Source organism: Motacilla alba, unplaced genomic scaffold (assembly GCF_015832195.1).
Source record: "Motacilla alba alba isolate MOTALB_02 unplaced genomic scaffold, Motacilla_alba_V1.0_pri HiC_scaffold_31, whole genome shotgun sequence".
In the NCBI taxonomy this organism is placed as follows: domain Eukaryota; kingdom Metazoa; phylum Chordata; class Aves; order Passeriformes; family Motacillidae; genus Motacilla; species Motacilla alba.
The window spans coordinates 409,435-424,434 of NW_024037405.1; the positions used below are offsets into that span (position 1 = coordinate 409,435).

Consider the following 15,000-nt stretch of genomic DNA (forward strand, 5'->3'; position numbering starts at 1 on the left):
ATGGGGATCGGGATTGGCACCGGGACTGGGACCGGGATCGGGATCAGGATCAGTATTGGGATGGGGACCGGGACTGGGACTTGACTCGCTCCAGGATCAGGATTAGGATTTGGATCAGGATCGGGATTGGCACCGGGACTAAGATCGGGATGGGGATCGGGATCACGGCTGGATCGGGAGTGGGATCGGGATTGGGATCGGGACCAGGGTCCAGATCAGGATCGGGGTCAAAACTGGGATCGGGATTGGGATCAGGATCAGTATTGGGATGGGGACGGGGACCGGGACTGGGACTCGCTCCAGGATTGGGATCAGGACCAGGGTCTGGATCAGGATCGGGATCGAAGCTGGGATCGGGATGGGGATCGGGATCAGTATTGGGATGGGGACCGGGACTGGGACTCGCTCCAGGATTGGGATTAGGATTTGGATCAGGATCGGGATTGGCACCGGGACTAGGATCGGGATGGGGATCGGGATCAGGGCCCAGATCGGGATTAGGATCGGGATGGGGACTGGGATCAGGGTCTGGATCAGGACCGGGATGGAAACTGGGATCGGGATCGGGATCAGGATCAGTATTGGGATGGGGACCGGGACTGGGGCTCGCTCCAGGATTGGGATTGGGATTTGGATCGGGATCGGGATCAGGATTGGGACTGGGATGACAACCTTGGGACACAGCAGAGGATTGGGCTCAGGACTGGGAGTGGGATCGAGATTGGGATTGGCACTGGGATCGGGACTGGGACCTGGACCGGGACCGGGACTGGAATCCCGGTCATTAGGAGTGGGGTTGGGATCGGGACCGGGACTGGGATCAGGATCGGGATCAGGATCGGGATTGGGATCAGGATCAATACTGGGACGGGGACTGGGACTGGGACTCGCTCCAGGATCGGGATTTGGATCGGGATGGGGATGGCAGCTCACCTGGCAGGTGCCGGCGCCGCCCCGCGAGTGCTCCGCGCACACCTGGGCCGAGGGCGCGGCCCCGGAGCCGCCGCAGAGCTCGGGCCGGAGCAGCCGCACCGGAGCCTCCCACAGCACCTCCCGCGGCGGGGCTGGGGGGGACCGGGCGGGGCCGTGAGAGCAGCACCTGGGACACCTGGGGGACACCTGGGCACACCTGGGACACACCTGGGACACACCTGGGGACACCTGGGACACACCTGGGGACACACCTGGGACACACCTGGGGACACCTGGGGACACCTGGGACAACACCTGGGGACACCTGGGACACACCTAGGGACAACTGGGGACACCTGGGGACATCTGGGACACACCTGGGGACACTTGGGGCACACCTGGGACACACCAGGGCACACCTGGGGACACTTGGGACACACCTGGGGACAGCCCCTGGGGACACCTGGGACACACCTGGGTACACTTGGGGACACCTGGGCACACCTGGGCACACCTGGGGCACACCTGTGTGTTGTGTGGAACCCCAGCCTCCATCCCAGGGACCCCGGCCCGCCCTGGGGACACACCTGAGACCACGATGGGATCTTAACCTGCCGCAGCGGCACACCTGGCGCTCACCTGTGCCCGCTCTGGACACACCTGGGCACACCTGGGGACACCTGGGACACACCTGCCCCGCACCTGGGCACACCTGGGGACACACCTGGGCACACCTGGGACACACCTGGGCACACCTAGGGACACCTGGGCACACCTGGGGACACCTGGGACACACCTGAGCACACCTGGGCACACACACTCTGCACCTGGGGCACACCTGGGGACACCTGGGACACACCTGGGCACCCCTGGGACACACCTGGGCACACCTGGTGCTCACCTGCTCCGGCCAGGGGCGCCCAGCCCGCGGTGTAGCAGGGCCCGAGGCCCTCGGGGCTGGCCCCGCTCTCGCTGACGCAGCCCAGCTGCACGAAGTCGCTGCACTCGGCGGGCGGCTGCAGCTGCAGCAGCGCCACGTCCAGCCCCGGGTGCCGCCGCGCCCGCCGCACCCGCCGCACCTGCGCCTCGGGCCCGGGGTCGCTCAGGTCGGCCGCGCCCAGCACCACGCGCCACGAGCTGAGGTTCCTGCGGACGCCGGGCGCCGTCAGCGGGAGCTGAGACCGCCGGGGGCATCCCGGGGCTTCCCGGGGCTGTTCCAGGGCCATCCTGGATCATCCCGGGGCTATTCTGGGGCCACCCCGGAGCTTTCAGAGCCACCCGAGGCCATCCCACATCTTCCCAAGTCCATCCCGGATAACACCAGAGCTCCCCGGGGCCATCCCAGAGCTTCCCAGAGCTCCCCGAGGCCATCCCGGGGCCATCCCAGAGCTTCCCAGAGCTCCCCGGGGCCCCCCGGGGCCATCCCAGATCATCCTGGGTCATCCCAAGGCCATCCTGGGGCCATCCCAGATCATTCCAGAGCTCCCCGGGGCCATCCCGGGGCCATCCCAGAGCTTCCCAGAGCTCCCCGAGGCCATCCCGGGGCCATCCCAGATCATTCCAGAGCTTCCCGGGGCCCCCTGTGGCCATCCCAGATCATCCCGGGTCATTCCAGGGCCATCCTGGACCATCCTGGGGCCATCCTGGAGCTTCCCAGAGGCCCCTGAGGCCATCCCGAACCACCTTGGACCACCCTGAAGCTCCTCAGTGCCATCCCTAAGCCTCCCGGAGCCCCCCGGGGTCATCCCGCGGCCATCCCGGCGCCTCCCGGAGGATCCAGGAGCCCCCTGAGGCCATCCCAGACCATCCCGGGTCATCCCAAGGCCATCCCGGAGCCCCCAGAAATCCTGAAGCCCCCTGGGTCCATCCCGGATCATCCCGGGGCTATCCCAGACTATCCCGGGGCCATCCCAAAGTCCCCCAGGCCCATCCCGGATCATCCTGGGGCCATCCCTGCCGCATCCCGGAGCCATCCTGCATTATCCCAGACCATTCCGGAGCCATGCCAGACCATCTCAGGGCTATCCTGGGGCCATCCCGGGTCATCCTGGGGCCGTCCCGGAGCCTCCCAGCACCTCCCAAAGTCGCCCAGGGCCATCTTGGCCCATCCAGGCCCATCCAGGCCCCATCCCAGCCCATCCTGTGCCCATCCCACTCCATCCCGAGGCCATCCCGCTCCATCCCGGTCCACCCCGCTCCATCCCGGCCCATCCCGGTCCATCCCGGCCCACCCCAGCCTATCCAGTCCATCCCAGTCTACCCCGTGCCCATCCCGCTCCACCCCGCTCCATCCCGTGCCCATCCCGCTCCATCCCGCTCCATCCCACTCCATCCCGTGCCCATCCCGTGCCCCTCCCGCTCCATCCCGCTCCATCCCGTGCCCATCCCGAGCCCATCCCGGCCCATCCCGCTCCATCCCGCTCCATCCCGCTCCATCCCGTGCCCACCCCGCTCCACCCCGCTCCATCCCGCTCCATCCCGCTCCATCCCGTGCCCATCCCGCTCCATCCCGCTCCACCCCGCTCCATCCCGCTCCATCCCGCTCCATCCCGTGCCCATCCCGCTCCATCCCGTGCCCATCCCGTGCCCCTCCCGCTCCATCCCGCTCCATCCCGTGCCCATCCCGCTCCATCCCACTCCATCCCGTGCCCATCCCGCTCCATCCCGCTCCATCCCACTCCATCCCGTGCCCATCCCGCTCCGTCCCGCTCCATCCCACTCCATCCCGTGCCCCTCCCGCTCCACCCCGCTCCATCCCGCTCTGTCCCGCTCCATCCCAGTCCATCCCAAGCCCATCCCGCTCCATCCCGAGCCCATCCCGCTCCATCCCAGTCCATCCCGAGCCCACCCCGCTCCACCCCGCTCCATCCCGTGCCCATCCCGTGCCCATCCCGCTCCACCCCGCTCCATCCCGTGCCCACCCCGCTCCATCCCGCTCCGTCCCGCTCCATCCCGCTCCACCCCGCTCCATCCCGCTCCATCCCGTGCCCATCTCTCTCCACCCCGCTCTATCCCGTGCCCATCCCGCTCCATCCCGCTCTATCCCGTGCCCATCCCGCTCCATCCCGCTCCATCCCGTGCCCATCCCGCTCCATCCCGCTCCATCCCGTGCCCATCCCGTGCACACCCCGCTCCACCCCGCTCCATCCCGTGCCCATCCCGCTCCATCCCAGTCCATCCCGAGCCCATCCCGCTCCATCCCGTGCCCATCCCAGTCCATCCCAATCCATCCCAGTCCATCCCGAGCCCACCCCGCTCCATCCCGTGCCCATCCCGCTCCATCCCGCTCCATCCCGCTCCACCCCGCTCCACCCCGCTCCACCCCGCTCCGTCCCGCTCCATCCCGCTCCGTCCCGCTCCATCCCGTGCCCCTCCCGCTCCTCCCCGCTCCTCCCCGGGCCGTGCCGCCTCACCGGGCGCGGGGCAGGCAGCGGGCGGCGGTCAGCAGCCAGCCGGGGGCGATCAGGCTCCCGGCGCAGACGTGGCCGCTGCCGGCCCGCAGCGGGTCCTGGACGCTCGCCAGCCCCGGCCAGGCCCCGGAGACCGCCCCGGAGCCGCCGCCGAACTCCTCGGCCATGGGCTGGAGACCGCACGTACCGCTGGGGACAGCGACAGCGATGGGACAGAGGGGACAGCGACAGGGACAGCGATGGGACAGAGGGGACAGCGACAGGGGCAGGGATGGGGATGGGGACAGAGGGGACAGGGACAGGGACAGCGATGGGACAGAGGGGACAGCGACAGGGACAGGGACAGAGGGGACAGCGACAGGGACAGGGACAGAGGGGACAGCGACAGGGACAGCGATGGGACAGAGGGGACAGCGACAGGGGCAGGGATGGGGATGGGGACAGAGGGGACAGGGACAGGGACAGGGACAGAGGGGACAGCGACAGGGACAGCGATGGGACAGAGGGGACAGCGACAGGGACAGGGACAGAGGGGACAGGGACAGGGACAGGGACAGAGGGGACAGGGACAGGGACAGAGCGACAGCGACAGCGATGGGACAGAGGGGACAGCGACAGGGACAGGGGCAGAGGGGACAGGGACAGAAATGGGGACAGAGGGGACAGGAACAGAGATGGGGACAGAGGGGACAGGGACAGAGATGGGGACAGAGGGGACAGGGACAGAGATGAGGACAGGGATGGGGACACAGGGGACAGGGACAGAGGCACAGGGGACAGGGACCGCGACACGAGACAGGGACAGTGATGGGGACAGAGGGGACAGGAACAGAGATGGGGACAGAGGGGACAAGGACAGGGACAGGGACAGAGGGGACAGGGACAGAGATGGGGACAGAGGGGACAGGGACAGGGACAGGGACAGAGGGGACAGGGACAGAGATGAGGACAGGGATGGGGACAGAGGGGACAGGGACAGAGATGGGGACAGAGGGGACAGGGACAGGGACAGAGGGGACAGGGACAGAGATGGGGACAGGGATGGGGACAGAGGGGACAGGGACAGATATGGGGACAGGGGCAGGGATGGGGACAGAGGGGACAAGGACAAGGGACAGGGATGCGGACAGGGACAGGGATGGGGACAGATGGGACAGGGACAGAGGCACAGGGGACAGGGACCGCGACACGAGACAGGGACAGGGACAGGGATGGTGACACGGGGACAGGGACATCTCCCCGGAGCTGTGGCTGTGCCCACTGGCCCTGCCTGACCGGCTGTGCCAGCCCTGGGCTGTGACAGGGACAGCGACACGGGGACAGGGACCACCGACATGGGGACAGGGCCCATGACACGGGGACAAGGACAGGGACACAAGGGACAGGGTCACCCCGACACGGGACAATGACACCTCGACACGGGGACAGGGTCAGCCAGTGCCACACGTGTCCCCTTGGCGGTGCCAGGGCCGGGCACGGGGCTGTGACCCCCCTGCGGTGACCTCGGGGACCCTCAGGGGACCTCGGGGACCTCGGGGACCCCCGGCCGCGGGCACGGTCACCTACTCGCAGGAGTCCCAGGTGGCCCAGGAGGGCGCGGCCGCGGCCAGCAGGAGCAGGAGGCCGAGCGGAGCCATGCTGGGGACAGCGGGACAGCGGCGGAGCCCCGCGGGTCCCCTCGGTCCCCGCCCGGGGATGACGTCACAGAGCGGCCCCGGTTCCGCGGGGACCGTCACAGAGCGGCGGAACGGCGGGAGGAGACCCGGAACGGCCCGGGAGGATCCGAGCCGGCCTCGGGCACCGCCAGGAACTGCCATCCCAAAAATCCTCATCCCAAAAATCCTCATCCCAAAATTCCCATCCCAAAAATCCTCATCCCAAAAATCCTCATCCCAAAATTCGCATCCCAAAGTCCCCATCCCAGGATTGCATTCCAAAAATTCCCAGCACAGAATTCCCATCCCAAAATCCTCGTCCCAGGATTGCATTCCCAAAATTCCCAGCACAGAATCCCCATCTCAGAATTCCCACCCCAAAATCCCTGTCCCAGAATTCCCATCCCAAAATCCCCGTCCTAAAATCTCCATCCCAAAAATCCCACCCCAAAATCCCCATCCCAGGATTGCATTCCCAAAATTCCCAGCACAGAATTCCCATCCCAAAATCTCTGTCCCAAAATCCCCATCCCAAATATCCCACCCCAGAATTCCCACCCCAAAATTCCCACCCCAAAATCCCCATCCCAGGATTGCATTCCCAAAATTTCCATCCCAAAATCCCTGTCCCAAAATTCCCACCCCAAATCCCCATCCCAGAATTTCCACCCCAAAATCCCCGTCCCAAATATCCCACCCCAAAATTCCCACCCCAAATCCCCATCCCAAATATCCCACCCCAAAATTCCCACCCCAAATCCCCATCCCAGAATTTCCACCCCAAAATCCCCATCCCAAATATCCCACCCCAAAATTCCCACCCCAAAATCCCCATCCCAAATATCCCACCCCAAAATTCCCACCCCAAATCCCCACCCCAGAATTTCCACCCCAAAATCCCCGTCCCAAAATTCCCACCCCAAAATCCCCATCCCAAATATCCCACCCCAAATCCCCATCCCAAAATTCCCACCCCAAAATCCCCATCCCAGAATTCCCACCCCAAAATTCCCACCCCAAATCCCCACCCCAGAATTTCCACCCCAAAATCCCCGTCCCAAATATCCCACCCCAAAATTCCCACCCCAAAATCCCCATCCAAGAATTCCCACCCCAAAATCCCCATCCCAAAACATCCAAAAAATTCCCGCCCCCAAATTCCCGTTTTCACCCCAAAATGATGTTCACCCCCCAAATCCCCGCTCGCAAACAGGGGAGGGTTCTCAGCGGGGAATTCATTTTTTATTTTCACAAAAATCCGTTTTTCTCTTTCTTGAACAGGAGGAGGCTCCCAGCAGGGAATTCATTCTTACAAAAATCCATTTTGTTTTTCTGTTTGCAAACGGGGGAAGGTTCTCAGCTGGGAATTTATTTTTATTTTTATTTTTATCTTTATTTTCATTTTTATTTTCATTTTTCTTTTTACTTTCATTTTTATTTTCATTTTTATTTTTTATTGTTATTTTTATTTTTATCTTTATTTTTATTTTTACTTTTATTTTTATTTTCATTTTTATTTTCATTTTTATTTTATTTTTATTTTCATTTTCATTTTCATTTTTATTTTATTTTTATCTTTATTTTCATCTTTATTTTCATTTTTCTTTTTATTTTCATTTTTATTTTCATTTTTATTTTTTATTGTTATTTTTATTTTTATCTTTATTTTTATCATTATTTTTATTTTTACTTTTATTTTTATTTTCATTTTTATTTTTATTTTATTTTTATTTTCATTTTCATTTTTATTTTCATTTTTATTTTTATAGTTATTTTTATTTTATCTTTATTTTATTTTTATTTTTATTTTTATAGTTATTTTTATTTTCATTTTTATTTTTATTTTCATTTTTATTTTTATTTTATTTTTATTTTCATTTTCATTTTTATTTTCATTTTTATTTTTATAGTTATTTTTATTTTATCTTTATTTTATTTTTATTTTTATTTTTATAGTTATTTTTATTTTCATTTTTATTTTTATTTTCATTTTTATTTTTATCTTTATTTTCATCTTTATTTTCACTTTTATTTTCATTTTTATTTTCATTTCATTTTTAGTTTTATTTTTATTTTCATTTTCATTTTCATTTTTATTTTTACTTTTATTTTTATTTTTATTTTCATTTTATTTTTATTTTCATTATTTTTATTTTCATTTTCATTATTTTTATTTTCATTTTCATTTTCATATTTATTTTCATTGTTATTTGTGTACAAAGCTCCTCTCCCTGCAGCCGGTTCAGGGCCGTTTCCTCAGGCTCTGCAGGAAGCGCCGCTCGCCCTCCAGGAAATCCTGGTCCTGGGGGGGGGCACGGGCTGAGCCCACCCAGGAGCTCCCGGCCCTTCCAGAAGGTTCCGAGCCCCTTGCCCAGCCCCCCGCTGGCCATTCCCAAACCCTTTTCCCTTTCCCCCTTTCCATTCCCAAACATTCTCCAGCTTCCCCCTCTCCATTCCCAAACCCTGTTCCCTTTCCCCCTTTCCATTCCCAAACCCTCTCCCACAATCCCAAACCCTCTCCAGCTCCCCCGGCCATTCCCAAACCCTTTTCCCTTTCCCCCTCTCCATTCCCAAACCCTTTTCCCTTTCCCCCTTTCCATTCCCAAACCCTTTTCCCTTTCCCCCTCTCCATTCCCAAACCCTTTTCCCTTTCCCCCTTTCCACTCCCCCCGGCCAGTCCCAAACCCTTTCCCACAGCTCCAAACGCTCTCCAGACAGTCCCGAGCCCTTTTCCCACAACCCCGAGGCCTTTCCCAGCCCAGTTTCCCCCTTCCCATTCCCAAACCCCTTCCAGCTCCCCATGGCCAGTCCCAAACCCTTTTCCCCACACTCCCAAACTTTTCCCCCACAGGTTCCCAATCCCTTCCCAGCCCAGTTCCCACTTGGCCATTCCCAAACCCTTCCCAGTTCCCCCCTTTCCATTCCCAATCCCTTTCCCTTTCCCCCTTTCCATTCCCAAACCCTTTCCAGTTCCCAAACCCTTTTGCACAATCCCAAACCCGTCCCCAGCCCAGATTCCCCCCTGGCCATTCCCAAACCCTTTTCCCTTTCCCCCTGGCCATTCCCAAACCCTTTTCCCTTTCCCCCTTTCCATTCCCAAACCTTCTCCAGCTTCCCCTGGCCATTCCCAAACCCTTTCCAGTTCCCCCCTATCCATTCCCAAACCCTCTCCCACAATCCCAAACCTGCTCCAGCCTCCCCCAGCCAGTCCCAAACCCTTCCCAGTTCCCCCCTTTCCGTTCCCAATCCCTTTCCAGTTCCCCCTTTCCATTCCCAAACATTTTCCTACACAATCCCAAACATTTCCCCAGACAATCCCAAACCCCTTCCCAGACAATCCCAAACCCCTTCCCAGACAATCCCAAACCCTTTCCCACACAATCCCAAGAATTTTCCCAGACAATCCCAAACCCCTTCCCAGACAATCCCAAGCCCTTTCCCAGACAATCCCAAACCCTTTCCCAGACAATCCCAAACATTTTCCCAGACAATCCCAAACCCCTTCCCAGACAATCCCAAACCCTTTCCCAGACAATCCCAAACCCTTTCCCAGACAATCCCAAGCCCTTTCCCAGACAATCCCAAGCCCTTTCCCAGACAATCCCAAGAATTTTCCCAGACAATCCCAAGCCCTTTCCCAGACAATCCCAAACCCTTTCCCACACAATCCCAAACCCTTTCCCAGACAATCCCAAACATTTTCCCAGACAATCCCAAACCCTTTCCCACACAATCCCAAACCCTTTCCCAGACAATCCCAAACCCTTTCCCAGACAATCCCAAGCCATTTTCCAGGTGGTTCCGAGCCCCTTTCCCAGCCCAGTTCCCACCTGACCATTCCCAGCCTTTTCCCTTTCCCCCTTTCCAGTCCCAAACATTTTCCCCCACTCCCAGTTCCCCCCATTCCCATTCCCATTCCCGTTCCCATTCCTGTTCCCGTTCCCGTCCCCGTTCCCGTTCCCATTCCCGTTCCCGTTCCCATTCCCGTTCCCATTCCCCTTCCCCTTCCCATTACCGTTCCCATTCCTGTTCCCATTCCCCTTCCCGTCCCCGTTCCCGTTCCCGTCCCCGTTCCCGTTCCCATTCCCGTTCCCGTCCCCATTCCCGTCCCCATTCCCGTTCCCGTCCCCGTCCCCGTTCCCGTTCCCGTCCCCATTCCCGTCCCCATTCCCGTCCCCGTTCCCGTTCCCGTCCCCGTTCCCGTTCCCATTCCCGTTCCCGTCCCCATTCCCGTCCCCATTCCCGTTCCCGTCCCCGTCCCCGTTCCCGTTCCCGTCCCCACCATCCTGGCGCGGTGTTTCAGCAGCAGGATGTGTCCGTAGAGCGCGGCCGCGCTGTCCCCGCCGTCCCCCAGGAGCGTCCCCAGGGCCGGCAGGAGCCCCGGAGCCACCGGAGCCACCGGAGCCACCGGAGCCGCTGCGGGGGGACAGCAGAGCGCGCTGGGACCCCCAGGTGTGTGACCCCCCCAGGTGTGCGTGTGACCCCCAGGTGTGTGTGTGACCCCCCAGGTGTGTGTGACCCCCCCCAGGAGTGTGCCCCCCCCAGGTGTGTGTCTGTCCCCCCCAGGTGTGTGTGTGACCCCCAGGTGTGTGTGTGACCCCCCCCCCAGGTGTGTGTGTGACCCCCCAGGTGTGTGTGACCCCCAGGTGTGTGTGTGCCCCCCCAGGTGTGTGTGCCCCCCCAGGTGTGTGTGACCCCCCCAGGTGTGTGTGACCCCCAGTTGTGTGTGTGCCCCCCAGGTGAGTGTGTGCCCCCCCCAGGTGTGTGTGTGCCCCCCAGGTGTGTGTGACCCCCAGGTGTGTGTGTGACCCCCCCCCAGGTGTGTGTGTGCCCCCCCAGGTGTGTGTGACCCCCCCAGGTGTGTGTGACCCCCAGTTGTGTGTGTGCCCCCCAGGTGTGTGTGTGCCCCCCAGGTGAGTGTGTGCCCCCCAGGTGAGTGTGTGCCCCCCAGGTGTGTGTGTGACCCCCCCAGGTGTGTGTGTGCCCCCCCAGGTGTGTGTGACCCCCCCAGGTGTGTGTGACCCCCAGGTGTGTGTGCCCCCCCCCAGATGTGTGTGTGACCCCCCCAGGTGTGTGTGACCCCCGTGTGTGTGTGACCCCCCCAGGTGTGTGTGTGACCCCCCCAGGTGTGTGTGCCCCCCCCCAGATGTGTGTGTGACCCCCCCAGGTGTGTGTGTGACCCCCCAGGTGTGTGTGACCCCCCCAGGTGTGTGTGTGACCCCCCAGGTGTGTGTGACCCCCCCCAGGTGTGTGCGACCCCCCCCCCAGGTGTCTGTGACCCCCAGGTGTGTGTGTGCCCCCCCCAGGTGTGTGTGACCCCCCAGGTGTGTGTGTGACCCCCCAGGTGTGTGTGCCCCCCCCAGGTGTGTGTGTGACCCCCCAGGTGTGTGTGACCCCCCCAGGTGTGTGTGTGACCCCCCCCAGGTGTGTGTGTGACCCCCCAGGTGTGTGTGACCCCCCCAGGTGTGCGTGTGACCCCCCAGGTGTGTGTGTGCCCCCCCCCAGGTGTGTGTGACCCCCAGGTGTGTGTGACCCCCCCAGGTGTGTGTGACCACCCCAGGTGTGTCTGTCCCCCCCAGGTGTGTGTGACCCCCAGGTGTTTGTGACCCCCCCCCCAGGTGTGTGTGTGACCCCCCCCCGGTGTGTCTGTCCCCCCCAGGTGTGTGTGACCCCCCCAGGTGTGTGTGTGACCCCCCCCCCCAGGTGTGTGTGACCCCCCCCCCAGGTGTGTGTGACCCCCCCAGGTGTGTGTGACCCCCCCCCCAGGTGTGTGTGACCCCCCCAGGTGTGTACGTCCCCAGCGGTGTCCCCAGCGGTGTCTCCATCCCTGGCACTGTCCCCAGCACTGTCCCTGTCCCCAGCAGTGTCTCTGTCCCCAGAGCTGTCCCTGGCAGTGTCCCCAGTGCACTCCCTGTCCCCAGCGCTGTCCTTGTCCCCAGCAGTGTCCCCGTACCCAGTGGTGTCCCCAGCGGTGTCTCCATCCCTGGCAGTGTCCCCAGCAGTGTCCCTGTCCCCAGCGCTGTCCTTGTCCCCAGCAGTGTCCCTGTCCCCAGCGCTGTCCTTGTCCCCAGCAGTGTCCCTGTCCCCAGCGCTGTCCCTGTCCCCAGCAGTGTTCCCATACCCAGCGGTGTCTCCATCCCTGGCAGTGTCCCTAGCGCTGGCCCTGTCCCTGGCAGTGTCCCCAGCACTGTCCCTGTCCCCAGCGCTGTCCCTGTCCCCAACACTGTCCTTGTCCCCAGCGGTGTCTCCATCCCTGGCACTGTCCCCAGCGCTGTCCCTGTCCCCAGCAGTGTCCTTGTCCCCAGCAGTGTCCCTGTCCCCAGCGCTGTCCCTGTCCCCAGCAGTGTCCCTGTCCCCAGCAGTGTCCCCGTACCCAGCGGTGTCCCCAGCGGTGTCCCCATCGCTGGCAGTGTCCCCAGCGCTGTCCCTGTCCCCAGCAGTGTCCCTGTCCCCAGAGCTGTCCCCGTACCCAGCACTGTCCCCAGCCGTGTCTCCATCCCTGGCACTGTCCCCAGCAGTGTCCCTGTCCCCAGCAGTGTCCCTGTCCCCAGCACTGTCCCCGTACCCAGTGGTGTCCCCAGCAGTGTCCCTGTCCCCAGCGCTGTCCCCAGCGGTGTCCTTGTCCCCAGCAGTGTCCCCGTACCCAGCGGTGTCCCCAGCGGTGTCTCCATCCCTGGCAGTGTCCCCAGCAGTGTCCCTGTACCCAGCACTGTCCCCAGCGGTGTCTCCATCCCTGGCAGTGTCCCCAGCAGTGTCCCTGTCCCCAGCGCTGTCCCCAAGCTGGGGCCCAGCTCCTCCCGCAGCTCCCGGAGCTGCTCCCGCTGCCGCTCCAGGCTCCGGCGGCCCTGGAAAAACAGGAAAGGAAACGTGGGAATGGGAAATGAGGGAATGAATGGGAAATGAGGGAATGGGAAATGAGGGAATGGGAAATGAGGGAATGGGAAATGAGGGAATGGGAAAGGTGGGAATGGGAAATGAGGGAATGGGAAAGGTGGGAATGGGAAATGAGGGAATGGGAAATGAGGGAATGGGAAATGAGGGAATGGGAAAGGTGGGAATGAATGGGAAATGAGGGAATGGGAAATGTGGGAATGTGGGAATGGGAAATGTGGGAATGGGAAATGTGGGAATGGGAAATGAGGGAATGGGAAATGAGGGAAATGAGGGAATGGGAAATGAGGGAATGGGAAATGAGGGAATGTGGGAATGGGAAATGAGGGAATGGGAAATGTGGGAATGTGGGAATGGGAAATGTAGGAATGCGGGAAATGTGGGAAATGTGGGAATGGGAAATGTGGGAATGGGAAATGCGGGAATGTGGGAATGGGAAATGTGGGAATGGGAAATGAGGGAATGGGAAATGTGGGAATGGGAAATGTGGGAATGGGAAATGTGGGAATGGGAAATGAGGGAATAGGAAATGGGAAAAAGGAAATGTGGGAATGGAAAACAGAAAGTCCCTCAGACGCAGCAGGGTTCCGTCTGCAGCCTTGGGAAAAGCTTAATAATGTAACAAAACCCTCACTGATATATTAAAAAAATATAAAATATTTATATTTACACAAATACAAACGTCTAAAAATTAGGAAGTCGAGTTTCTGCAGGTGTAAGTGAGAATGTGCCTCGAGTAAAAAACTATGAATATTAATATTAATACGGACAAGAATATTAATATTAATAGTTATAACCACAATGGTAATAATAAGAGTGGTTTTATGACCAAGGATTGAGAGGATGGTGAAGGGTTTAAAGTGCAGGGCTGTGGCTGTGGAGAGCAAGAGAAGAGGGCAGAGATCGGGGCAGGTCAGAGATCGGGGCAGATAGAGATCAGGGCAGGTCAGAGATCAGGGCAGGTCAGAGATCAGGGCAGGTCAGAGATCAGGGCAGATAGAGATCGGGGCAGATAGAGATCGGGGCAGGTCAGAGATCGGGGCAGGTCAGAGATCAGGGCAGGTCAGAGATCAGGGCAGATAGAGATCAGGGCAGGTCAGAGATCAGGGCAGATAGAGATCGGGGCAGATAGAGATCGGGGCAGGTCAGAGATCAGGGCAGGTCAGAGATCAGGGCAGGTCAGAGATCAGGGCAGATAGAGATCGGGGCAGATAGAGATCAGGGCAGGTCAGAGATCAGGGCAGGTCAGAGATCAGGGCAGATAGAGATCGGGGCAGGTCAGAGATCGGGGCAGGTCAGAGATCGGGGCAGGTCAGGGATCAGGGCAGGTCAGGGATCAGGGCAGGTCAGAGATCGGGGCAGGTCAGAGATCGGGGCAGGTCAGAGATCAGGGCAGGTCAGAGATCGGGGCAGGTCAGAGATCGGGGCAGGTCAGAGATCAGGGCAGGTCAGAGATCAGGGCAGATAGAGATCGGGGCAGGTCAGAGATCAGGGCAGATAGAGATCGGGGCAGGTCAGAGATCGGGGCAGGTCAGAGATCAGGGCAGATAGAGATCAGGGCAGGTCAGAGATCAGGGCAGATAGAGATCAGGGCAGGTCAGAGATCGGGGCAGGTCAGAGATCGGGGCAGGTCAGAGATCAGGGCAGGTCAGAGATCAGGGCAGATAGAGATCAGGGCAGGTCAGAGATCAGGGCAGGTCAGAGATCGGGGCAGATAGAGATCAGGGCAGGTCAGAGATCAGGGCAGATAGAGATCAGGGCAGGTCAGAGATCAGGGCAGATAGAGATCAGGGCAGATAGAGATCGGGGCAGGTCAGAGATCGGGGCAGGTCAGAGATCGGGGCAGGTCAGAGATCGGGGCAGATAAGATCAGGGCAGGTCAGAGATCAGGGCAGATAGAGATCGGGGCAGGTCAGAGATCGGGGCAGATAGAGATCAGGGCAGGTCAGAGATCAGGGCAGGTCAGAGATCAGGGCAGGTCAGAGATCGGGGCAGATAGAGATCGGGGCAGATAGAGATCGGGGCAGGTCAGAGATCGGGGCAGGTCAGAGATCAGGGCAGGTCAGAGATCGGGGCAGGTCAGAGATCAGGGCAGGTCAGAGATCAGGGCAGGTCAGAGATCGGGGCAGATA

The 15,000-nt window shown here is 59.7% G+C and overlaps 1 protein-coding gene across 1 annotated transcript in view; it reads right to left on the reverse strand.

Moving 5' to 3' along the window:
• Positions 1 to 8,161: 8,161 nt before the first annotated feature.
• The window catches only part of FBF1 (Fas binding factor 1), a 21,889-nt gene continuing 15,050 nt past the window's right edge, over positions 8,162 to 15,000 (reverse strand). The window contains exons 14-17 of the mRNA XM_038126205.1: positions 12,741 to 12,822; positions 12,099 to 12,128; positions 10,260 to 10,393; positions 8,162 to 8,279 (exon numbers count right to left, since the gene is read on the reverse strand). Coding sequence (XP_037982133.1) covers positions 8,220 to 8,279; positions 10,260 to 10,393; positions 12,099 to 12,128; positions 12,741 to 12,822 — 306 coding nt within the window. The 3' untranslated portion in view covers positions 8,162 to 8,219. The remainder of the gene's footprint in view (positions 8,280 to 10,259; positions 10,394 to 12,098; positions 12,129 to 12,740; positions 12,823 to 15,000) is intronic.